This window comes from Symphodus melops (assembly GCF_947650265.1).
Source record: "Symphodus melops genome assembly, chromosome: 1".
Taxonomy (NCBI): domain Eukaryota; kingdom Metazoa; phylum Chordata; class Actinopteri; order Labriformes; family Labridae; genus Symphodus; species Symphodus melops.
The window spans coordinates 36,459,589-36,486,450 of NC_136691.1; the positions used below are offsets into that span (position 1 = coordinate 36,459,589).

General features: G+C 41.4%; 1 protein-coding gene across 1 annotated transcript; it reads right to left on the reverse strand.

Moving 5' to 3' along the window:
• Positions 1 to 6,721: 6,721 nt before the first annotated feature.
• fzd10 (frizzled class receptor 10) lies at positions 6,722 to 9,938 on the reverse strand. Its single transcript, XM_079361553.1, has one exon. The coding sequence runs from the start codon at positions 9,226 to 9,228 to the stop codon at positions 7,477 to 7,479; it is 1,752 nt and encodes a 583-aa protein (XP_079217679.1). The 5' UTR covers positions 9,229 to 9,938; the 3' UTR covers positions 6,722 to 7,476.
• Positions 9,939 to 26,862: the final 16,924 nt, after the last annotated feature.

Below are 26,862 nucleotides of genomic sequence, written 5' to 3' on the forward strand. Positions count from 1 at the left end.
GATTGCTCAAAAGGAACCCATGAGCTTCTATCAGATGGTCGCTAAAAACTCCACAGTATGGTCATTTATCATCTCCTCAACTGTTCCGCCGTTCTTATCCCAAATTGCTTCCAGTCTCGTCACTGCATAAAGGAAGCTAAAAACAAAGGAAACTAAAAACAAAACAAAATATTGTCTTGAACTGCTGTAGGTCAGCACATTATGTGTTTGCATGCCTGTTTATGTCAATTTGATGGCTCAAGAAAACACAGTAACTGTTTTTTTTTTAATTAAACTACTGTATATTCAAGTGAAGGCTCTGACATCTTCTCCAACTACTTGTTGCTTTGCTAATGCCAGAAGCATGACATGTCTACTTAAACATAGAAGTTAGATTGTTACTGTTTCCTCAAACAAGACAGAAAACAGCTGGCAGATTTAGGTTTAACTGCTAAATAATCCAATGTAAGTAAAAACGCTATAAGGCTGTTTTAATGATTGGATCATTAATAAGAAATAAGCAGTCGATAGTTATAGAAAATGTTCTGATTGCCAAGTCAGACCACTTTTAGGATTGCTTTGAATCTTATGCCAGCTGTTGCTTTGCCTTTCTTGCAAGTCATTTACACACTTACATCCCTTCACGCTTCAAGTGTGTTACTGTTGATGAGTTGTTGTTGTTGTTGTTGTAATGTGTTTGTGTGTCTTGCTGTCCATTGCATTGAGTTTATGTAAAAATAATCAAATGTCTGTATAGCATATTTTTTTTGTTGGCAGGGCCAGGATGTTTTCTCCAACTTCATGTGAGAGATGATTGTGTGGTTCCATTTCATGTCCTCCCCCTCTGTGCCATCTTTCTTTGTTAAGTTTGCTGAGAGTTTCTTTGAACCACAGGCATTTTATCCCAGCGGTGCTCATGAGCCCTGCCAGATCCATCATCATCCCTCCGTCTCTGCATCTATAGCTCCATATACTGTCTGTAAACTCACAAGCACAGATATATGCATGGAGACAGTCTCCTGTTGTGCTCGCTCTCACCACTCCACCATCAATCCTGTCACTGTTGCATTAAAAAAAAAAAAAAAAATCTCTGGAAAAACCCCATTAATATGTGAGAGACAGGAGCAGGCTTACGTACAAAAAAACACATGAAAGCACACACTCATGCAGATTAATACATAGATTAAAAACAGGACATGTTTAAGCATTTCACTGCATCCACACTTCTAAGACATCAGAATCCACATGAACAAAACTGTCTTTGTGTGTGTGTGTGTGTGTGTGTGTGTGTGTGTATTTCTGTGCTGATGTCTTTTTGAAAATCCTCCACAATAAAGAAAAGCGTTCCCGACTCCTGTATTTCTGCTGTTTTTAAACGGTCATATCGCTCATTGCTGTGTGGATTAGGAAGGTGGCAGATTAGAGTCTGCTGCTGGATCACCATGGTGGAAACCTCGCTTCCAGCTGACACCTCACTCTTCTCATCTCTCTAACCGCACAGTCTTTTGCTTGCTTGGTCACATTGCAGCTCATGGGTGGCAGTGTTTCTTGTAGAAACTCTTCCTCTCATCTGACAGTGTTGTTTTGAATGTCGCATGTCCGTCATTTGGACTGGAAAACCCCCAGTACACAATGCTCTGCTTGCCTTGTCAAGTGCTTGACATTATAGGAAATACTCTTTTTTGTTTTCTTCTTCGATTAAGATAATTGATACCACTTTTATTACTTTATTATGACTATACTTGAAGAAGCTGGTTAGCTTTATTTATGAACAAATGTATATTTCTGAAAAGACAGTAACTAAATCCTGCTGAAAAGAATACAGAAGGCTGTTCTTAAGAAGTGGACATAGAACATGGTGCCGATCATTTCATGTTTTCATTCACTAGTTTCAAGTCTGCTCCATTATGATGTGGGTGTGGCAGAAACCAGAAAATAGATCCATTTAGATAGGTGCGATATTTACATCCCTGTGACGTTTTGCCTTCACTAACCCTTTTCACACATACGGAAATCTCCTGAAAAAGATTTTCACGGAGGGGCTGTGTGAACACACCATCCACATTTTGCACTCGGATGTTACCCAGAGTTTCTCCTGGCAGATCCCTGGTCTTTTTTCTGTAGAGGCTGATGTGAGAACGCAACAGGATATTCTCCAGAGAATTCACAGCGAGTCAAAAAGAGCCGAGTTTATTCCCTGTGATTGCTGCACGGTGCATAGAGTGACTGCATGCAACCATTATGATCTTTGTGCACGTAATTAGACATTTGCTTCGTTAGTATGTTCTTCTCCGCTCTTTTGCAGATGTTGTCATTTTGTTGGGCGGCACACAACATTTAATGGAGCAAATATTGTCATTATAGTGTTGTGTAGTGAGCTCTGTTGCTTTTTTCCGTTGTATAAACAAGATATGATGTGGTCTTTGAGGACACATATGACCAAATATTGACAGTATGCCCAACTCTTTAATAAAGCTTAGGCCTTATGTGTTACCAGCTGCCCGTTTTCTATGCTGAGCGACATTCTTCATAACATCAAAAGTTACAAACAAAATCCTAATTTAAGAGTTGCTGGAAGGCCGATTTTCCAACATAGATTGAGCCAGGCTTGCTTTTCTACTTTATGCTAATCTAAGCTAGCCTGCTATTGGATGTAGCTTCATGTTAAGTGTCCAAATATTTGGTGTGTGCAGGTTTTATAATGACTTGTGCTAATATTTTCATCTGGTATTACAACAAAAACAGTGACCTCTTACTCAGATTCAAGAAGATACAACTGTGATACAGTTGTATGCAGACACGCTATGCTGTAATACACTGCGCTGTAGTTTTTTCTGTTACTCAGGTGAAATGTGTTCCTGATCTTTTATTAATTTACTCAGACAATTTACCAGCTATCAGTATGTCTGCTCTCAAATGCTCTGAGCCAAACAGCCCAAATCTATGAAAAAAAGAAAAGACAGGCTTAGGGGAGGAGGCTGCATGAAAGGAACAACGTCTGAAATTAGCCGGAGCTGCGGCGCTCTGGATTGTCTGATGTTGTACTCAGACTAACTAGTCCTGGGAGGAAGTGCCCCGCTTGTATGCAGGGGGAGTGTCTGTTTGCACAGGTCTCTGTCAGTTAACACTAATCTGCCTGATCTCTACCTCAAAGTCACTCACTTCTCCACATGCAAATAAACATATTCAGTCCTCTTTCAAACCAAAGCCACTATCAAATACTTGTTTGATCAGCAGAGGGCCTGCGAGGCACTTCATTATGCATTTAAAGAAAGAGTCACCCCCACCCCTTGCAGGCAGCAAACTCATTGTTGTCAGTTTTTTTTTTTAATGTGATAACTCTCACCTTCAGCAGGGGCTGGGAACAGCTACCTCCACAGCAGGCTGATGCATGTGTGTCTGTCTAAGCTGTAAGCATGCCTTGTTACTGCAGATTTGGCATGTATACTGTAGACTAACATTGCCCCAGATTCTTTGCTGTATAGATCAATTCAGAACATGAAGCCCACCCACACCTCCTTCAACCATAATCCTCAGAACTTTATGTAGCGTCAGAACTCGAGGGATGAAACGCTACCTTCATTGCATTCTCTGATAACATTCAGGCCTCTAAAACTTGCAGCTCTGTCTGCAAACTTTTTTCTTCAAAGGCGCTCTTACTCCATGTTACTTCTTTAGCGGGGAAACAAAGCCTTATTTGTCACAACGCACCGACTGTTTCTCTGCTCTAGTTTAGCAAAAGGGAGCAAAATCACCTGAAACGTGATATCTTTGCATTGAGAGAGGTTGTCTAATAAGAGTAACAAGCGCCAGGTATCTGTTTGAAGCATCAGCAGCACGTTGTAAGAAACCATACCTGCCCCAGAGCACCAGCTGAATTCCTTTTCGTGTATGTTGTGTTCGTGCGTCATGTGTGTATGAGTCTATGACATTGGGAGGCTAAGCACTGCTTTGCAAACAGACAGGCCTGAACTAGTAAACAGGTGCTGCTCGAGCAGCTGAGGATGAGGACATGGGGCGTCTCCACAAAGCTTGATCAAAGAGGAGCTGTCTCAGCCGCCAGTCATCCCAGCAACTTGATTTATGTCACTGTGTCAGAGAACATCGACAGCACCTGCAAAAACCGAAGGCAAAGGTTCCACCGAGGCCTTCGTATACACACAGCACAAAGAAGGAGTCATTTGTTAATACAGGAGTATTATTTAAAGGTTTTTACGTCGCTTTCTCTTTGAACCAGCGTTTGACAGTGAGAGGGGGCTAAAGTGTTCTGTCATTTATCTCTATGTTTTTAATGCTTCTCGTTTCCACAAAGACATTAAACATCAGCTCGATTAAAGTGTGAAAAAGCTGAAAATCCCAGCTCGCTAGAGAAACATTCACGTTAAATTAAATCAAGTAATCATCAATGGTTTGATGCTGTTTCAACAACACTGATCACAAGCAGAAGCCCCTTTTTCAGAAGCCAGCACACCCACTGCTATCTCCTGAGTGGCACAGCAGAAGGAACGAGAGACAGGCAGTGGAGGAGTGTTGTGTGACAGCATTGGTCCTGGTGGAGTTTACAGATGTGTGGGTCTGAGATTCATCAGCCTGAGTCACATGGTTCTGGCGGGATTCCCCTCTGCTTTGACGAATAAAACATGTCATCTCAAAGAACTGTTTAAATGATGAGCAACGCCAGGCGAAAGATGTTTCACTCTCCAGGCTGGATAAATTGCTATGTGATGAAATAATATCTAAACTTTTAAAAGCCTACATCCAGCCATACATACAGACGAGTGTGATGTCTAAAAAATATATAAGAGAGAGAGAGAGAGAGAGAGAAAAAAAAAACTTTCTTGCCAGCAATACTTTGCCCTTGCTCAGAGCAGGATTTTTCTCTTTGAAGCGAGTAGAAGAAAAGTGAAGCCTGCTTGGCTGAAGAAGCCCTGGAGGGGGGTGGTAACTGTCATTTATATTTACAGCCTTCCCAGACACCTCAGGGGCTGTTATCCAGGTGGCCTCTGCTGAAGCTCTCAGAAGCACTCGCACCTTTTTCTGCGACTCACAGTATCAATAGACACTGGCTGACTTTGATTCAGCCACATAAAGGTTGTGAGTCATGTGCTTTTGACTGTTAAAACGGGTTGGGCTGACGCTGGAACTTGAATGCCCTCAGGGATAATGCATTACTACACTTTTTGAGAAACTTTATGAGACCAGAGAGGACTCGACCAGAGGTTTGTAACTCTCCAGAAAGGCTCAAAAGTGAGTCAGATCATGGCAGAAACAACATTTAATGCATACCTGTGTTGACTTTTAAGAAAAATAGTAAAATTATTTAATTCCTGTTTTGCTAAATAACCTAACAGATGCCTGCATGTGTGTCTTTGATGGTTGACATACTTGTTGCCAAAGTTAATTGCTGTTGCCTTTTATCAAGACAGGACTTGAACTGTTGACAGGGTAAGGATCATTTAACTCCAACACATCTCCACACAGTGTATTCTCTTTGCTTATGCCTTACAAAAAACCTGCTTCAGTCAATATGTAAACACTTCAAATCCAAACCAGATGTGTCTTTAGAAATGTCACCATGCCCTGCTGATAAGAAGAGCAGAGATGACAGATATTCTGTATTTTAGTTTGCAGCGATCCTCCTTTCAAAGTCAACCTCTTCAAACAGTCTAATCCTGTCCTGAATGAGAGCTGGATTATTGTATAACCCTCTCCATTGATGCGCACCGACACATGCAACACAGCAAGAGAAAAAGAGCGAGAGAGAGAGAGAGAGAGAGAGAGAGAGAGGGGACTGAAATAAAGTTACATGTCCTCTTCAGCTGTGGTCAAATACTACAAAAAAGTGTTATATAGAGGCATCCAGCACAAAGGCAGTGAGTAAATCTTGAAAATTATTAACAGGTTTTTCTAAACAACAAAAATGTTTAAAAAAACAAATCTTAAGGTGTCTTCCTTTTTCAAGATCAGCAGGAACATTTTTCATTCAAATGAGGAAAAACTCATTTTAAAGGTGACTTTTCTCATTAAAGGGCACTTTTTTCTTTGCAATTATAAACTCCATTAAAGATATTAAAACAAACACGTCATATGCACATTTTTTTTTAGTAAAAAGAGTAAATAATGAAATCTAATCTAATCTAATGAATGTATAAATTATAATAAACAGAAAATGGGTATGTAGACAATCCTTCAACACCAAATATATATTTGTATTGAGTCGTCTTTAAAGAAGCCACATGATGACAGAAACACATTTTGTATTGTTCAAATGAACCCTTAAAAACAAGTAAGATCTGCTTTCTGTCTTCACACTGAAGCACTCACAGGTCACATCCCTTTCTTAAAATGATAAACTGACCGTTTTTTTATCCTTAACCACAAGCTCAGTTTGTGTGACACATATTTCCAAATATCTGAACTGGTCATAAAACTAAGCTGTTATTATTGTATAATGTAGTGTAAGATGTCCCTTTTTCTTGCGTTTGGTGTTGTAGACATTGTTCTCTGTCAATTATTTTTCAAGCTACTGTGAATGAACAAACCTGTTAAAAGCCAGCTCTGACACACCATCACTTTCAACCTCTAATTTTACGATTATAAAAAAGGGAAGGCTGTGAGCTTAAAAGCTGATTAAAATGGGAGAACGTCAAAACTGAAATCAAAAATAGCTGACAATGCGAGATTTAAGAGGATACTTTAAAACGCACTTCAACAGCTGCAAAAACACAACCAGGGATGCACAAACATTTAAAACTAAAACGTTTTATTAATTTTTCTATAAAATCTCAAGTTTTTAGAATTATATACAAACGTTCCCTTGTGCTATAAAACAGCAAAGAAAAAACATTGAAAACTCCACAGCATGTACAAAGAAGTTTTCATTAACGAGTGCTTGATTCATTTATGGCGGGGCTTTGCCTCACAATGGGCAGTTCGGAACGGTCCTGAGCGCTTTTCAACAGCTGCTCTCACTCCAGTTCAAACGTTTATGACACTGCCTCGATTTCCATTCAAAAGCCTGCAAACACAACAATCATCTCTCTGACCATTTGCCTACATTGTCTATGGGGTCTTTTCATTGTCTGTAATCTTTCACGTACAGCACAAGTGTCTTTTTCTGCCTGTGAGGAAAAAAAAAATACATCTATTGCACATTATTCAAGTAGCCCCATGGCACATCCAAATGGTTTATTCCTCTCTTTTTGCCTTTGGAACAATACGGTTGTTTTTTTCTCTCCACCAAGTTTCTCAATAGGATAAATGAATCCAGGAGAAGCAGATTTTTTTTCTCAAACAAAGGCAGCTCTTGTTGCATGAGATAGCTCAAGATACAAAAAAAAAAAAAGCCCACATCAAAACCCACATAGCATGATCTTCAATGCAGTTTGCATCAATAAAACATGAACCTTGAGTCTTTTTGAGGGCACTCTGATTAAAAAGTCTCATTTAGGTAAGGGCTTAACAAGTATTTTTAGGGTTCATACAAAAAGAGCCACCTCATACACATGTCGGAGGAGGCCGTGTAGGCTCATACTTGGTACTGTGGCCTTTGAGAGACGGGTGAGGTTTGATGTAAGGCCTGCTGCTGGTGAACACACTGGCCGCCTTCCTACTTGTCCTCTTCTTTAGCTTCCTGCTGAACACATTCTGCCACGACTGTAGTGTCTTTGAGGTCCAGATCCACATGCCGCTAGTGATGCCCACCACCAGCAGCATGAAGATCTTCACCATGAAGATCTCCACTGCAGGGATGGACGACTTCATGACACACTCGTCCGACTCTGGCCCGCTGCCCTCCAAGCACTTCTGCTCGACGGCTAGGATGCGCCAGTAGTCCATGTTGAGCCTCTCGTAGAAGTAGCAGGCGATGACGCAGGTGGCTGGAACAGTGTAGAGCACAGAAAAAACCCCGATGCGGACCATCAGCTTCTCGAGCTTGTCAGTGTTCTCACCCTCGGTTTTCATGATCTTGCGGATGTGAAAGAGGGCGACAAAGCCAGACAGCAGAAAAGAAGTGCCGATGATAAGGTAGCAAGAGAGGGGAATGAGTACAAAGCCAGTGAGGGCTTTTACGTCCATGCTGCCCACATAACAGACTCCCGTCAGCTCGTCCCCTGCCACCTTCCGCATCACCAGAATCATGATGGTCTTGACTGCAGGGATGGCCCATGCGGCCAGGTGAAAGTAGCTGCTGTTTGCCTCGATGGCTTCGTGACCCCACTTCTTCCCTGCAGCCAGGAACCATGTGAGGGTCAGTATAACCCACCAGAGGGAGCTGGCCATGCCGAAGTAATATAGAATGAGGAAGACAATGGTGCAGCCGGTGCTCTCCAGACCCTCCTGGATAACATATTGGACTCCATTGTCTCTGTCGCAGGCTATTCTGTCTGCTCCCACAAAGAGTCGGATGAGGTAGCCCACAGAGTAAACACAGTAGGACATGGAGAGGAAAATGATCGGCCTCTCTGGGTATTTGAATCTTTGCGGGTCTATGAGGAACGTGAGCACAGTGAAGGCGCTTGAGACAAAGCAGAGGATGGACCAGATTGCCATCCACACCAGAGAGAACTGCTTGTCCCCCTGACTCCAGTAAACATCCACTTTGGGGTAGCATTTAGGAGCACAAGACTCACTTTTCTCTACAAAGTGGAACTTGCCAGGATTGCTGCACATCTGTTTGCTGCCACTGTCCTTCAGAAGCAAGTCCTGTCCGCCGAGAGGCCGCTGGGGCCTGAAGTCTGGAGGTTGGGTATGGGAGACTTTGGGAGGCTCGTCAGAGCCATTGTTGGGCGCCTCCATGCAAAGGTTGTCAGGGTAGTTTTTGGTCGGCAGCCGGGAGCAGTCCAGAGAGTCGGGCCAGGGGAAGTTAAACTGCTCCAGGATGGGTGAGCATTTCAGCTTGACCTGCTCACACATCACTCTGCATGCTGGGATGGGGTTGGACACCTGCTCGGTGCACATGGGAGCATACAGCGAACACAGGAAAAATTTAAGATGAATGTGGCATCCAAACTGTATCAATGTCGCAAACTCCTGCAGCTTTATCGCTGCCTCTTTTTGGTCATCATGGCCCATAAGGTTTGGCATTCGAGTCATGTTGTAACCAATGTCTTTGCACTGGGGGATGGTTATCTGTTGACATGTCCTTTCTCCTGACCAGTCCGGTTCTATAGAGCTGATGGCTGAGCCCCCGTAGCTCCACAGGACCAGTAGCACACCGATCAGGCTCACTTTTACAGCTGAACACATCCTTCCCTCTTGATATAAAGAACAATTAGGCCAAGTGTTCACTGCTACCACAACAGACAAGTTTCTCTCACTGTTGGCGTGTGAGATCAAACACTTACAGAACTATCTGTCACAGGACCAGCGTCTCCTCATTTTAGGTTTCAAGGGTTTAAACACAAACATTAATCCGAAAACATACCGAAAATGTTTCCTCTGGGCTGGTCGCGTGCGTTCAGGTCCATGCTTTCAAGCGCTTAGTTTGTGGCTCAAGTGTTGGTTCGACTTCTTCATCAGTATAGCCTACTTAAAGTAAAATGAATTATAATGTGCTCCGGTTTCTTCCCTGCGTGTTTCCAAAATGCTCCTCTTTTCCGTCCTCACGCTTTATGTCACTTTTTTCGGAGCGTCCGTCCGTGCAGCGGAGCGGCGTCAGTCCTTGCGTGAAAACTTGTTAAAAAACAACAAACATAATTTTCCTTCAGTCCTTTCAGCGGCAGGAAAAGCTGCTCACAAAGCAACCGGAACGCTTATCGAGGCAGTCATATAAGTACAATAAATATCCCCAGTTTGAATTGTTAATATATTCCAGAGAGGCAGGATCATGCTCCTCCCGTCTGCAGGCAGTTAGTGCGTTTGGTAGCAGCGCTCGTGTGAGCTGGTCGGAGCCTCCGTCCCAGTCTAACCTGCCAAAAGATCCGCCTTCAAAGACAGCTACTTTGCATAAGAAAGATGACACTGACACGCGGATTATTTTCAAATCGTGCGGAACAGCTTGTTCATTACAGCAGTTTCAAAGGCTCAGTGCAAACTTCCTTCTCTCTGTTTGTTTGTGCTGAACCACAAACTTTAACTAAAGCAGGACAGAAACACGTTATTTATGAGAATCACGAATGTTGCGCATAATGGCTCAAAGGCGCGCACGGACCAGAGGCGCACAACAACTAACGTCTAAACTGCGCATAAGAAAACGAAAGGAAACTTTTAAAATGTGTCCTCTTTTATTGCTCCACCTTTATAAAGACAGGTTCAGAAATGTACAACTATGAAACATAATTTTACTTTGCAGTCGAACATTGTCCTCTTATTACCCATCACTGAACATGCATGCAAACAGGACGCTGTTCTCCAGAGAGATTCAGCTGCACATTAGTAGACACTCAATTGCAAATGTAAAGTAATGATTCCACAACTCGTGCTTATAAGTAGAAATGCATCCACATTGTCAAAGTATTGTAACTATCTTTCTTGTCAAATTAAAGCTATCATTATGCAGAATGCCCCCATTTAGAGCAGAATACAGGTACAATACTTTTATGTTGTCCATATGATGTTTCAGAGGGGCTGATGTTAACATCATGTGAATTTTTAGATTGAACTTATACTCTTCTGCAGTAAGATCACTGTTTTGTTAACTTTCACTTCCCTTTCTCACCTCCCCCACTTACAGTACTTAGGTTTCCCTTCTTATAGATTCCCCTTTACCTTGAATGGTTGTTGGTAGCATTCTTTAATTAGATTGAATCAACTTGATCACTCCTGAAATACTGCACAGTTTTTTTCAGAGGTTTGAAATACCCCATGTGTCTTTTGATACCACTTTATTAATGTGACTTGAAGTATAAACTTTGTTAAACACAAGTAAAGTTACTTGGCTGCATATTGAGGAGACTTCCAACTTCCAACAGCTGTCAAATAAATGAAGATCAGAACAAGTTCAATATATCTGCATGAACTGTAGCAGAAGTCAATGGGAAAGTAGCATAACGTGCACATATTCAAATAATGTCTTACATTTGCCTTTCGTAGGAGAGTACTTAAGTGTAATTCAGCTGTCAACCTTGCATAATATTTGCAGAATTAAAGGTGAATATTCAGTATTTGAAGAAGCTATTTTAATTACTATTACTCCTTTGTATTTCTGTAAGTATAATCAAATCGATACTGTAAATTGGATAGACCAACTGATTAAACTTTAAGTTGAATTTAACTCAATGGATGTTTTTTTTTTTGCTGGCTCACAGACATTTTACAAATAAAAGGAAGAAAACGTTACTAAAAAGTTGAAAAAATGGCTATATTCTGAAAATAACATTTTTTTTCCCAGTCTCTATATTTAAAGAAACCTTATGGATAAATTATATCTCATGTCAGCATCTGTTGAGTTTGGTTTGTGTGATTCAGTGAATTCTGTCCAACATTTTAGTCTCAAATTCAAAAACCCCTTGCAGTCATTCCCTGTCTTTTTCAATAAAGCTCCAGCAAACTAACAAAGGTTTAACCACCATTTCTGAATGTCAGCTCAAAGCTTTAACATTGCTACTGTCAGGCTCAGAAGAGTCTGCATCAAGAATACCTCAGAGTGCTAGTTCTCCTCACAGTGACATCTGTATTCTCACTAGATGTTGAAATGTTAGCGGTTTCCCTGATTTGGCTATGATGTCATCTCAATTGTCTACATAAGAGGCATTAATAGACTTTTTAAAGCAGTCCATTGGGTATTTAACTTTTGCCACTTTAGCTCATTTTGAATCGGCTAAGATATTAGCATGCTCATCAACACATCTTCATTTTAATTCCTGGGCAAAATCATAAAAACATTTGATATAGCCTTTTATACCCTTAAATATAGTAATTGATTCTTCTTTTTGGAGTGTAATTTTCCACATTATTGAGCTGCCCTTTCAGACTCGTACAATATTTGTTTAATTTATTCGATCAGATATCCTTTAATTTTAGGCTGAACATGTTTCTAAGCTTTAGTGAGAGTTTGCTGCAGAAAAAGAAATGTCTATTGGAAGAGTTTCTATAGAGTTGGGTGGTTTACTATTCTTACAGCAAGGATCAGATAACATTAAAAACAGATATTTCTCATAAAAATGAATTAACTCAACAACTTTCATAAAGCCCTGTGTTTCCTTGAGCGGCTTCTGTTCTCGTGAAAAAGGAAACGGTACAAACAATCTGTAGGTTGAACAGAGTTTATTTATTTGAACTACTTTAGAGTCAAATTCTATTCCTTATAATAACTTCATTGCACTAAATAACTAAATATTGTACCTGTTTGCAGGTTAGAAAAAAATGACCATCATCCCATCGTTTACATTCAAGTATATGCCTTGAGATGAAGTGAGTTGATCCTGTCTCCTGCATTGGTTAGGCTCCAGCCCCCTGTGACCCGCAGGATAAGAGGTTTAGAGAATGAATGGATGACAGGGCTTTAATCAGCCTGTTAAAGTGCAACAATTCAGAGAGTCGGCCTACATGAAGCATGGCCCTGCTAAAGACTAGGTGTCATTAAATATAAACAATTCAACATATCAACACAGACTGCTGTAATTAACGACATAAGTAAACTTTGCAATCACACTCTTAAAGAACACTTTATAAGGCCCTCTGTCTTTTTTATGTGTGAGTGAGATCCTCCAGACCTCACTCACATTACCTCATAAAAAGTTTGTGGAGCAAAGATTTACGCTGCAACTGGATAGTGGTCTTCATCAGAGGTAAAATACTGATCACAAGTAAACAGGAGTGCTTTTAGTGCCTTTCTTTTTTTTTTTCTTTTACAAGAGTCACTAAAGTGCTTTTAAAAGTATTTTAGAAATGTGTCCGGGCAAGATGAGAAACCTGGCACCAGCGTGCCTAAGTGGTTTAAGCGCAGCATATCTTAGCGGTGGCATTTCAGCTGTTAGCGCTCAGTGTGTAGCATGAACATAAATATAGGTTATGGACACACGTCTAAACACAATACCCTCCTCCCGTGCCTCTCAGATATCCCAAATCCAGCTTGTAACTTTAGAAGAGTTTCCATTCAAACATAAGGAGAATCTAATGGTTATCACTTTATTTGAGATAATTCCTAAATATTGTTTACATTTCTGTTTGTTAGCAATGTGATTAGCTTGCATGCTAGCTCTTCTGTCAGATTCTCTTGCTTTTTTCCCAGTTAGAATGTGTTTGACTGGGAATTAGTAATGATATGCAGACGTTTTTTCTTTGTCCAAAAAGCCCAGATGCAGTATAGCAGCATACATCCTGACCCCTCAACAGCTGACATGCCTGCTCCATCCCTCCCTCTACACTAGACCTTTATTATGTAGCTGACAAGTAGGAGTAGAACAAAAAGGAGACGACAGCTTTAATGTGAAGAAGAATAATGTAATATCAATGGATTCCCAGAACTAGGGCTGCGATCTGCTCTCCATTTACTGATCATACGACTTTCACAAAACCCTGTCTGGCATATTTTAAAGCAAATATCTGCCCTTATTACCGTTGCCTTTGTTGTAATGAAGCTGACAAGATAATACTGTCACACAGTCTAATAAGAAGACACAGTCCACTGCTTGTTGTAATTCATCGCCTTTGTTCTGTCCTCGCTTCTGCCTCCTTCTCTTTCATGATTGTTTTTGCCGGTCATGATGATATCTCTTTGAAAAGAAGAAGAAGAAAAGAGGATGAATCAGGCCTGTTCACTCTTTAGCATCTGTAGCCTCTGCAGCTACTAATGTGTCTTTTATGATTTTTTCCCCCTTGTCTACCACAGTCTGTTTTATATACAACCCCCTCCTATAGCTCATTTCTCTTCACACATGTGCATAACACGCACACAGACACACACACACACACACACACACACACACACACACACACACACACACACACACACACGCGGCAACTTTATCTCATCTTTGCAACCATAACAGCACGGCGAAAGAAAAGCAGTGCAGCTCCATCTCTGAGAAATCAGCAACTGTGAGATAATTCTGTAACTAATAAAGTGAAAGGAGGGGGCCCTTTGATGGCTGAAGCTGAAAAGATATTTTATTTTTTTGTGTGTGGGATTTGCGATGTGTGATTCTATGGAGCGAGCTGGCTCCCCTGCTGCTAGGCTCTGGCTGGAAGCTGGCCCCCCTCTGGCTAATGTTATGGAGAATCGCAGGAATTTTATGGCTGTCTTTTCCCTCAGCCCCCTTTTTTCTTTTGTTCCCCTTTGAAGAATGACTTTAGACATTTTATTTACATATTTAACCATGGATGAAAGAAACGAAGGGTGAGGAAGCAAAGCTCCTCGGCTTCTTTAGGGAATTTTGATCAGTGAAAAATGAGTCGAAGCTAATATACTTTTGCTTGCGTAACCTGAGAATTAGATGGCTATCAAACATGCTACAATGATGGTGACATTTCTAGAATTGATGCCATCACTTCTTTGATGGGGAACATGATTTGTGTACACCCACTCTGCCTTAGTAAGAGTTCTTTTTACTCCTAATTTCTGTGGTTAGATGCCTGGCATGCTGTTCCAACATGTGAGGTATGCTATGGGAGAAAATGGGGGACGTTTTAGACATGTTTGGTATTGTTGCTGGCGCTGAAAGGGCATGTTGATTAAACGTACGGGTGGGGTAGGGCTATAATCTTCTTAACCAAGGCCCTCCTCTTCTCTTTCAGACGGCACAATGAGAAGAAACAACACACTCAGTCGGAGGTGAGACTATTTGTCTGCATGCCCCGCACATTGTCCTAGGATCCTGTTCTCCCTCCTGATCGCACACATTCAGCATTTAGCTCAGGATGATCCTATTTATCAACATAATCTGTTATTTTCTCTCTCATCGCCACTCCACAGTTTGTGAAGAGGTTCATGCACAAACCTAAAAGAAACAAAAGTGATGGGAAAGCATCTGAACATTGACAGCAAAGAATTTTGTTGTGTTATTGCGGGCGGACAAAAAAGAAAAACAAAAGCAGGAATATTAAAGAACACTCGACCCTATTCTACTTTTAAAATGGTAATTTACATCAGCTGGCAAAGGCAATTCTGTTTAATAGCAATCCGTTCTATTTTTCTTCTCTGTTTGAAATGTGTGAGCTTTAATAAGAGCACCAGTTTTCATAAAGGGTCAGACATTTTGAGGAAACGCATATGAATCGAGCAATTAATTATTGAAGAGCCCTGTCAACATCAAAGCTTTCAGTATTCTTTGCTCATATGGTTTAAATAGTTCAATAAAGTAACTTATTAATGAGCACTAATTTGTCTCACTCGTCTTTTCACTCTGCTCCATTTAAATCTGTTTTGTTTCATGGCGCTTATTATGGAGAGAGTCCCATCAGCTGAAGGTTAACCCTGTGATCTTGCTCATTGTGCAGTGCGGTTGATAAGGGGAAGTCTCAGCGTTATTGTGACCTCTCAAGTGTTTATAGTGAAGATTAGTATAATTATAAGCATGGTGGGACCTCTTCATGGCTGTGGAGGCTGACAGCCAATCGGCAATAAACAGTGTTGTAATGTTTTTTTGTTTTTTAAGCAAGTCCAATAACATCTGGGTTGAGGCTGCTTTGGAGCAGCAATATTAGTTTAGTGTTCTTACATCATACGCTTTCATGTGGTGGTCGTTTTACTGCAAAGAGATGAGGAGGAGGAGGAGGAGGAGGAGGAGGAGGAGGAGGGGGCTGTGCTGGAGCTCAGCAGATTGAAACGAAGCAATGGACCTAACACAGTCTTGCAAAATACATTTTTGTTTCTGAAAGTCACCCAGCTGAGACATTTTTAAAGAGATGTTTTTACGACTTCTCTGCAAAGTTCTGACAATCATGACAGTGATTACAGGACTTTATGGATAAAGAAGGAGGGGGGGAAAAAAGTCAAAACAATGGGTTTAAACTTTTTACTGCATGCATCAGCGAAGGACACTGATGGCAATATTATTACCCGAGGTCCTCGTGGGGGCACTTGAGTGTGAATTGCTAATCAGGAAGGCCTTCTCTGTTCTAATCCCTCTTTGAGTGGCCGGCCTGGAATCAGCGCGTCTGGGGGAGACTCCCCACTGCTTCTGGCTCTGGAGACTTCATTGAATAGCACGGCCCTCCTGTCCCATTCCCACAGTCCCCTCACACTGTGTATCGGAGCCATGCATGTGCACCCACACACACACACGCGCACATACACACACACACACACACACACACATATCCTCCTCTAACCAAATTAGATTAGACCATTCCCTTTCTCCCCAGCAAGGCGCTGGTCTTTTCTCTGCCTGGTCATTTATCCTACGCTTTTGTCTCTGCTTTAGAAAAAACGAAACAAATTCCCAAACAACTCCTCTCCTAAAAAAAATTGCACCGGTTTGGGAGGAAAAAAAAAGGACAAGGGAAGGGCAGACGTCTTAAGAAGACCTTAGGTGATGCTATAGTATGGCCCTCTCCTTTGGTGTGTCAGCTCTAATGATGTGTGGGGGAGCAGAGTGGTGTGTCAGAGCAGTGAGAACAACGCCAGCTGTGCATCTTGTCAACCTGTTACCCCACAACAACACTGAGCCGCCTCTGACAGCAACACGAAGGATCTCTTTATTGTGGCCTCCTCGCTAACATTGTCCAACATTTGCTCTGCTTGGCCGTAAATCCTCCCTGACCAGAATAGATAAAATGTATTTTTGGGAACTGACAGCATGAGACATGCACCAATATGTCAGAGTCCCGCATTTTTCGTAGTTTTGATTCCTTATGTCTCTTTTCCTTGGAAAAAGCAGTAATGGACACTGACGCATTTAGGCAAAAATAAAGGCCTCAGTTGAAAGGGTCTTTTGTAAGAAAGCCCTGGTGGAAGCTTATTCCTCCTGGTTGAATGTGCAGCCAAGCTATCCCAAAAGCAGCAAATTGAGATCAAAGCAAAATTAAAGCTGACTCGTTCAAAGCAAGATAAAAATGTGTGAGCCTGCAGCAATATTTTCTCTATTGATTTCCTCCTTTGCTTGCACTCGGTGGGACTGCGCTGGCTGTGCTGTGCTGCAGCGCCAGCATCGGAGACTCTAAGGCAGCTGCAGGGAAAGAGGAAATGACTATCGATACAGACAGAAAAACACTGTCATAATGATCAGGGATAAACAGATTTCACAGAGCGCTCCACATCAAGTGTTTGGGTAACTTTTCATTGCCGTCCAAATCTGGTTTCACTTCACAATAAGACACGAGGAAGAATAATGAGAGCATCTAATAGCAAGCATGAGAGTGGCATAAAGAACGAGCATGGGAGTATTGTCTTTTTCAGTTATTAGCTGTGATTCTCTGGGAAAGTCAGCCAGTCATTGTCTTTAATTTTTTTTTTTTGTAGAACCACATGTGGCGTCCATCTCTCTGAAGTTTTTTTTAGATCTGCAAGAACACTGAAGGATGTCTTTCCCAGACTTTTCTCTGGCCGTTTCTTATTTGCTTTTATGTTCACAAAGAATCAGGCACAGAAGTTTCCTCAGTGCTGCACAGCAGATAACTGCACATTGGAAAGATGTCAGCTTTAATTAGAGAGAGCTGGCTTCAGTCTGATGTTCCACTTATAACAAAACAGCAAACAAAAGGCCTTTGTTATGTCGAGCTCAAATCTAGGTAATTATGGGCAATTTAGCGACGATGTTCTTGCGCTGCAGGTTGTCGGAGAGGTGTGAGGGGATGAGCGGAGGTGCAGGTGAAGGATTGAGAGCTGCTGTTTGAAGTCATGGGAGGGATTGACAAGCCTCGCAGTGAAACCTGAGAAGGTATGAAGACAAGCTAGAACAATGAGACACAACAGACCAAGACAATTTCTCTCTTTCTGACGCAATTTTCCTCATGAAGCATCTTTAGTCTTGCACATCAGTCTTTATCTGCAGCTCAACAATGTGCCAAAGACGTCGGAAAAAAGCTGATAAGAAAATCAAAACGTCTGTCACTCAACACTTGGAGCTTTTTAAAATGACAATAAAACCCCAATCCCTTTATGAGTTATACTTCTCCAAAAACACATGCAAGAGTGTGTTTACACTTCCTTTATGCTCTCTTCAACTTTCTCTTGTGAGGTATAACACCTGGGCGAGCTGAAAGGAAGATGAATCAAGCTGAGGAAAATGTCTTTTAATCTGTTTCAGATATTGTTTCATAGCTGTAAGCAGTCTTACCTCATCTGTGAAGCTTCCTCTTCACACAGAGGGATCACTGTATCTGTAGGCATTCCTCAGGCTCAAATATCAAAACAGCACTAAATAACCTGCCATTCTCCCTCTACAGAACACAGACGAGGCTGCGTGATCATGCTTGTGGTCGGTTTTTGAAGGAACATTTACCTACAATGGGAAAGGCTTGAAAGGTTAAAGTACTATAATTTACAGACGGCACTGAAACTGTGAAACTATTAGTTAGCTGGGAAGATGATAAATGAGGGGTTATTTTAATCATACAATCCTAAATGTAGTTGAATGCAGTAAAATGCATCCTAAATTTAATAAGACTGCCTTGTTTTTGCAAATTTCAACCCTTGTCAAAGAGACGAGACAGCTCTTGGTAACCCAGATATGGAATGTGCCTGTGGGCTTTTTTCCCCCTCCAGTTGCACTCTGAGCAAGAGCAATGGCTGTTTGACTTTTACTTTTTGAATGTTCAAGAGGTGTCCCAGACACAGATATCAAACTTAATACCAAGTGATATCCATCACACATCAGTGCCTCCAGAGTGATCGAACGGGGAGCCTGCAACATATCCAACAGAAGGAGAAGCCACAGCGACAGGCAGTCAAAAGCCATCCTGTTTCAGAGCTGTTTGATATGCACGTTTCATACATCCTGTTTGATATACTGCAGTTTTATCTGTAAAGTATATTTGGGATATATCTTTAGGGAAAGGGGAGGGGAAAGACTGGTTTCTCTATGGTTCAACAACACATGAAACAATATGCATTAATTTATGCTCATATTACTGAACAATCACAGACTCTGCATTCTGAAGAATTTCAACATTGACATTTATGTCTTCCTATTTTCCCCTCCCTTTTTCTGACATTAAATTTTAAATTGGGGATTTCCTTTTTTCTCAGATTGCTCGTCACTCTGGTTCGCTCCTAACAGCCCCGTGCTGCTACGCTGTAGGACGTTTGGATTGGGAGACATCAGCACTGCTTGTATCCACGTACACATACCTCTTTGCCAGAGCATTTATGTTCGATCCGACACAGCAGCTGAACAGCTTCTGGTGCACAACAATGGTCCGAGTGACACTTGAGCGCCCGTGCAACAGAGCACATAGCTAGCACATCCAGCGCAATGTTTGACAATTCATTCAAATGATGGACGTAAGAAAAAAGGGGGCATGTTTAATGCTGAGGTTTTCTTTTAAATCAAATGTTCTTTGTGTTATATTCAGCTTCATCTGCAATAACTAAAATACTGGACGTTCATTAGCCTCTCCCACTAATACCCATTTTGCATTTGCTTTCCATTCAAACTCTCTGTGACGTAAACCAGGGGGACACGCAAAAGCCTGACTTAAATAATACCACCTCCACAAGATTTGCACCTGTTATCAATCACGTAAATATTCTTAGTAGATCACCTGCAAAACGCCTAAAAACCAAACGCACAATTTAGTACTCTTTAATTTGGATCTTAGTAAATCAGGCCCTGAGAGTTCAAAGATGACCCCTACAGATTGGGTGACCAGTACAGATTGGGTGTGACAGGCTTAGCCCAGGTTTGAGCTCTTAAGCTTGTTATAAAAAGCATGCATGGTCTGAAGCTTAAAACAATTCTTTGTCTGCATGTTATGGTTTTTAATATTTAATTAAAATAAGGTTTCTTAGTACAAACAGTCAACATATCGTAATAATCAGCTTAAAAACCTACATCATCATAGGCCCGTAGACTCTTGCTTTCAGACATCTCTCCCCAACTCTGTCCTGTAATTTAGAATTAAGTCATTCCGCAGACACTCCGCATCGTGCAGCAGTCATATACAAACGTCACACCCCTGCTATTGGCTCAAGGTGAATTCTTTAGAGAATATGGTCCAGCGTTTGAACATCAGCCCACTCTGACTTTCTGCAGAAAAAAATGATAGGGGTCTGGCAAGAGAAACTCCCGGTGAAGTGCAAAGGGAAACATTTGGCTGTTTGCGTTCACATATACAGAATATACAGAGTTTTTCAGGAGATTTTTTTAAGTGTGCAAAGGGTTTTGTTGACCTGTGTGTGATATTTTACACTGCCCAGCTCTGCAGAAGCATGAGAGGAAAAACATGTAAAAGAACAGGGGCTTCACATACACATTAACTCAGTTAAGGGGCCGTTAATCCTTATTGGCATCAACATTTTACAACAAACCAAATGTCTATGTTACACCTGTGTTACTGCTCTGTTAATATCGTCAATGCAGACTCATGTACAATTATGGTGAGTCCGTTCTTGAACTGAAAGTGCAAAGCAGTTTATTGACTGCTGTCCATCTAACTCAATGTTATTGTGATTGTTGATCAAACACTTTGGTTGCACATTTGATTGTTATTATATATATTATTTATATTCTTAGCTTATCTATCTATCCTCAACCAAATTTTGAAAAAACTCTGTAACTGGAATTTACACGATGTAGACAACTGTGGTGAAGTAATGTGTAATATTGCTGGTAGAATGCCAGTGACTATCCACATATTTTAAAACATTCTGGCTGCAATTCATTTAAATTTAATGAACTGCAGTATCTCAAGATTATAATGCACTGCTTAGAGGGATTCCTGCTTAAACCTGCTAATATAAAAATGAAAACAAGAGCCTCTGTCTGCTCAGCCAGGTGGTATGTTTTAGCTGTAGCCTAGGAATATGGGGGAGTAGCTGGACTTTAGCAAGTAGAAGACCATAGAAGACACATCGATGCAAGAGGGACTCAAGTCACTTTTCCATCTGTATGTCTAGCTTAAAGTATTTTTCCTAAATACCAAACTATCCTGGAAGCAGGCACATTTTAGAGCTGCCCCTCATGCATATGTCAATGCTATGCATTATGCTGATCAACTTCATGGTCTAAGCCCGATGCCGGAACAGCACAGTAGAGCATGCGCAGAACACCTTGCATTTTTAAAGTCCAGTTATAGCAGGACTAAACCTATTAATCTCATCTTTCTTACTGCACGTAAATGAACTCAGCGAACAAACATCCTTGACTATATAGATTTATTAATGGAGACAACTCAGTATCTAAGGAGTTTTTTTTCAGTGCACAACTATAGTTTCTTATGACACACATAATGATACGCATTGCCCAGAGCCATTTCAGCTGTTTACACAATCATGCTGCACCTAAAATATGCTTTGTGTTTCATCAGTCAACACTGCTGAAAACCTGGCTGAAACTTCACATTGGCTACAGACGAGTTTGATGTCTTTAATTAGTGTTTCTAAGCAACGGATAATATTTAAGCTATTAAGCTATATTTATTTGTGCAACTTTTATCTGCAACTTATTTAACCTCTGAGTTCTTCTTATCATCAACCAGGTGTGACTACAATAAGGGCAAGGTCTGTGTGAAGCTCACAAGAAGGACAGCGGTCTATTTCGTGGCTGCATCCAATTATTATTCTGTTTCATCTTCACTACAGATGTTGACAAGCTCTATGTCTTCGCTCACCTGAGAGGAAGACCAAAAGGAGGGTAAACAAAACTTCTGTCTCAAGTATCGTCTAGAGTGCCAATTGTTGTTGACAGCCTGCGTTCAGAGCGAGCAGACTGTTAGCTGTCTAAACAGGGTGACAGCAGACGGCCCACTGTAGTTCAAACAGGTCAGCAGGAGTGAAACACAACACCGGCTTCCCCCGCCGGTCCTCTATAAGCTGACACAACCTTGTTGTTGCCCCCCTAGCTCCAACTCCTATTCCATACGGCGACAGGCGTCCTTGTCCTCTATCCTAATCTATTACTGTAAAGAACAGGACACTCCGTTGCCACCATCACCTTCTTTTTTCTAAACAAACAACCTATTTGTTCCTCACTCTATGACCTCCTCTCCCTCTCGAGTCATGACAGAGAGTCTGGTGTTATTTCCATTAGCACCTTTTGGTGAATCCCTTTCATCCAGCCGTCACAGGCCTTGTGATCTAACTATGTCGGAGCTGTTAGCCAACGTCCACACAGCAGACTACACAAGAGAGGAAGCTCTCTGCTCAGTACTTTCTCTGTTTGCTTCCTCTCTAATAATTGTTTGCTCCGCCGTCTGGAGGTGTTTGTTTATGTCTGTTGACATTTGGCTCTGTGTTGATGCCTGATAGGCCTACGTGTTAGTCATACCTGTCATGTTTAAACTTCATTCCTAAGTGCAGAACAGTCCGTTGTGGGATGTGCTATTTGACACTGTTATTACCTGTATGTTTGTTGGCATCCTTACAGGCATTCATTGTATCATTTTACTTTGCTGACATGTTCAGACGAAGGACAGAGATCTGTAGTCATGACATCAACTCCAAGCAAGCTCTTTCTTCAGCATTTCTTCATCAGGTTTGAAGTGAACAAATATCCCAAATGTAGCTGTGATGTTAAGTTCAGGGACTGAATGTAGTTAACACTTAGCAGAGAAGTAGTGCTTTCCACTTGTCACTCATAGAGGCCACATCGGTAACTTTTTATATTTTGGTCTATCATAATCCAAATGTTTGGATTATATACAGTATATTAAAAAAAATCCAGGTTAATGAGCCCTGGAGAGCAAAACTGTTTCTGTACTAGATTCTAACCAACATGTTTATTTGCTTTAAAGTTTGGGAATTTGACATGGGATCTAATTGGCACATTTTTGAGTGGCTATACTTTAGGAACGGCAGTTTTTGGCTTTCTTTTTTAGCCCAGGAGGTTGCTTTGCTGCCGTTTATGTGACTATAAATAGAATAAATGAAAACATCATAAACTGAATGTGTTGAGCACTGAGGAGAGTCAGATGCACATACATGTACACACAATACATAATACATGAAATAAACTATGATAAATTGCGCATCTGCTTTTCCTCTTTTGTATGCATATTTTTTTAATTATGCCATCTCTTTCTCCACCTTTGAAGCACTTAGCACGACTGTTTCTTTTTGTGCACAGAGCATAACTGTGTACTGAATTACTTAAAATTCTATTGTAGATATTCAGTAAGTTATATAAAACATTGTATATTTTAATATGAACCTGGCTCGGGATAATTACAGAACAAGGTGCCTTATTTCCCTAACTTTTTAATTGTAATCTCAGTGTGAAATTATTATAATGGTCATGTCTGAGGTATCCAACGTGACAATAATTGTGATTGTCCAGGAATGTACAGGTCGGCACTTCAGTTCAAATTTTGGCTAAAGCGTTTCAAAATTCTTGAACTAAACCAGAGAGAGGCAAAAGGCAAGTCAGAACCAGGTGAGGGGTCAGGGAGCAAAAAGGGGAGTGTTCCCACAAAGTCATAAACTTGGGTTACACAGAGAGTCTTGGGCCTTGTTCACATTGCACTGCCCTATCTGATTTTTAGCACATCCAGATTGTATGTACCGTAAATTCCGGACTATAAGCCGCTACTTTTTTCTCACACTTCGAGCACTGCGGCTTCTACTCCGGTGCGGCTAATGCATGGATTTTTTATGGGGGACAATGAGCTTGTGCCGCAAAAACATTTGACTTCGTCACGTCGGATCTTAATATCAGTCATTTTGCGCTTCATGCACGCACCCTCATCATGGAAAACACACGGAGAAATACATATGATGCAGTTTTCAAGTTAAAGGCGATCGACCTGGCTGTCAAAGAAGCTAACAGAGCTGCTGCATGTTAAGATGACACTGACAGCGACAACAGAGACTGAGGAAGTGAGTAATGAAGTCATTCTGAGGCAGTGAATGGATGGACTTTTTCTTGTGAAATATATTACGGTCATCTTTTTCATCAGCCGTGTTACAGACACCGTCGGCTAGGCTTCGTGTTGTAACGGTTCATGTTGTAAAGTCAGTAGTTGATAATGTGTTCATAATTCCGATTATGTGGAGAGTCAGTGAATGCACCAGCGAGAACGTGTTGAGTGGCTGTATGAGAGAACGCTGGGGGAGAGAGTTGGATTGTTACGGCAAGGTATGTGTTGCTCTCTGCTGTAAACGGCGTGGTCACGGCCGACAGTGATCGGGTTATTAAAAGTTATTATTTGAACGCTCTCGTCGTCCTTTAACGTCCGTACGGACGCTACAGTATTTGCGGATGTTACCGGTAGCCTATGTCTGTGTAAATAGCTCTTGTTATAGCGTGGACACCTGCGGCTTATAATCAAGTGCGGCTTATATATGTACAAATACATTTATTTACTTATTTTTAGCCGGTGCGGCTTATATCCAGGTGCGCTCAATAGTACGGAATTTACGGTAGTTTGTTTTTTCGCCTGTCTGGAAACAAAAAGTCACACATGATATCCGTTTTTTCCCAAATCTGATTCAAACCACATACACAGGTGGTTTCGAATGTGATTCAAATCTGATTACCACAGATTAAACTCAATCTGAATGTGTCAGTCGCTTCAATGTGTCTTCTGCGTTGCTCGCAATGCGACACCATCGACAATAACAATAACGTAGATCTGGCGAGCTGGAAGTTAACTTTGGTCAGTGGAAGAAAATAGCAAGAATAAAAACCAACATGTATTAAAACAAGCCTGTGGACAGAGTGCTCCACAAGTTTTTTTGCATCAGAAATAGACACACTTCTCTGTCATCCATTTTGCTGTTGTATTTCCTGAGCATAACTTGTTACCATAGAAATCAATGCGGATCAGACCACGTCAATAAAGACGGGCAGATCGGATCTGGTCACTTGCAATTCGTAATGTGGACAGTCAGTGAGTTAGATAAGATTCTGATCTGATTTGGGGGGGGAAAAAATCAGATTTGGGTGCCAGTCTGTACAAAGCCTTGGAGACAGGGATCCAGAGGTAGTAAGAGTAGGACTCTTCCTGAAGTATTTTCTTGACAAACATCAAGCAGCCAGGGAAAAAGGCAGAAACTCACCACAATCTGGCAGAACTTGCAGTGAGGGACAGAAGGCTGCAACAATTATCAGGATTGCAACAACGCAAGCCGGACAGAGACAGGTGGGGTCAGCTACAATGAATTAGTCCAAGAATAGGTGCTGGAGAGTATTATTTCGGTGTCAAAGAACAATCTGGCAATGCATGGGTGCGCAGGAGAGGCTTATGCATTAGCTTGATTACAGATGAAGAGCAGCTGTGTGCACAGGTAAGCTGACTTGAGGTTGATAAAATGGGCGTGGCTGGCATGCACAGTTGAGCAGATGTGAGGAAATTTACTAAGAAGGGACAGGTAAGCAGAGGAGCAGAACTTCAACAACGCTTAATCATCAGTGAGGTTGCAACATTGGAAGTCCTCAAAGCATTTTTAGACAACGATGTATTTGTTTGGACCATATGTTTTTGAATTTGCACAGCTTAGAAATTTTCAGCCTGCTTCTCATCATAGAAATGGTTTCGACTGTTGCACTTTTCGAGTTGCTAGCAGGCTCCAACCAATTCTACAAGTTCAGTCAGTGGATTGCTGCAATGCAAATTAAAAATCCTCCAGCAAACTCCAAACTCATTATCATCAAACTTACTTAAATTACTCTAACAATAAAAAAGTAAACAACACAAAACCCCAGAGAATGCATGCAAATAGAAAAATGCTGTGCAATTCAAGTGCTCCAGGCCTGCAGAGGGTGCTCATTGAAACAAGTTTAATATTGACTCGAAAGAGTTGAGTGTTGTTTAGATTGATGATGGATCTAATGTAGCCAGGCAGTAAAACAAAAAAAAAATAATAATAATGATAATAATACATTTCATTTAAGGGCCCCTTAAAAAAATCAAAGGAAACCTTACAAGCACAGTTGAAAAGATAACAATATAGCAGAGCAGCCACAAGCAGGGTTAAAATCAAACAATACAAAACATACCAATTAGAAACTTAAAAGGAGGTAATTAACAGTTTACAAAACAAATTTTAAACAGGAGTTTTGCAGTTAAAAGGACTGAAATCAGAGTTAGTAGGTTTGTTGGAACAGGTGAGGCCTGATTTGAAGATGGTTAGAAAGTTAATGTTTTGGATGTCAGGAGGGAGGAAGTTCCAGAAGTGGGGGGCAGAGCAGCTGTAGGCTTTGGACCCCATGGTGGTCATGCGGGCAGAAGGGTTGAGAAGGCTGAGGGAGGAAGGTGAGCTGAGGTTCCCATTGGGTGTGTTTTTGTGGAGGAGTTCAGTGAGGTAAGCAAGGGCGAGGTTATGGAAGGCCTTGGAGGTTAGGAGGAGAGTTGAGAACCAGGATTTGATTTCCTGTAGACTACCACAGAGGGAGGTGGGAGTGAGGGTGGAGGTAGGTTTGGTGGTAAAGTAGAGCTAGGTGTCATCCGCATAGCAGTGAAATTGAATGTTGTGTTTCTTGAATACATGGCCGAGGGGGAGAAGATAGATAATGAAGAGGATTGGACCAAGGACAGAGCCTTGGGGAACATCAGAGGACAGTGGAGAAGGCTGGGATGTGAATGTTTTTAACTGAATGAACTGGGTGCCGTCGGAAAGATATGAAGAAAACCAGTCCAGGGTTGTGTCTGATAAACCAATGGATTCCAGTCTATTGAGGAGATGAGGATGGATAGGAGTCTGGAGTCTGCTGACATTAGGAGGTCATTGGTTATTTCGAGTAGGGTTAGTTTCAGTGCTGTGATGGGAGTGGAAACCAAACTGGAACTGCTCATACAGGTTGTTATTGGAGAGGTGGTAGTGGACTTGTGATCCAACTGTTTTATCCAGGATTTTAGATTCAGTCCAGTTGGGGAAACCATCAGTGGACTCTGCCAGGTGTT

What these genes read in the sequence shown, in the direction of transcription:
- fzd10 (XM_079361553.1), bottom strand. Translation starts at nt 9,228, where the DNA reads ATGTGTTCAGCTGTAAAAGTGAGCCTGATCGGTGTGCTACTGGTCCTG.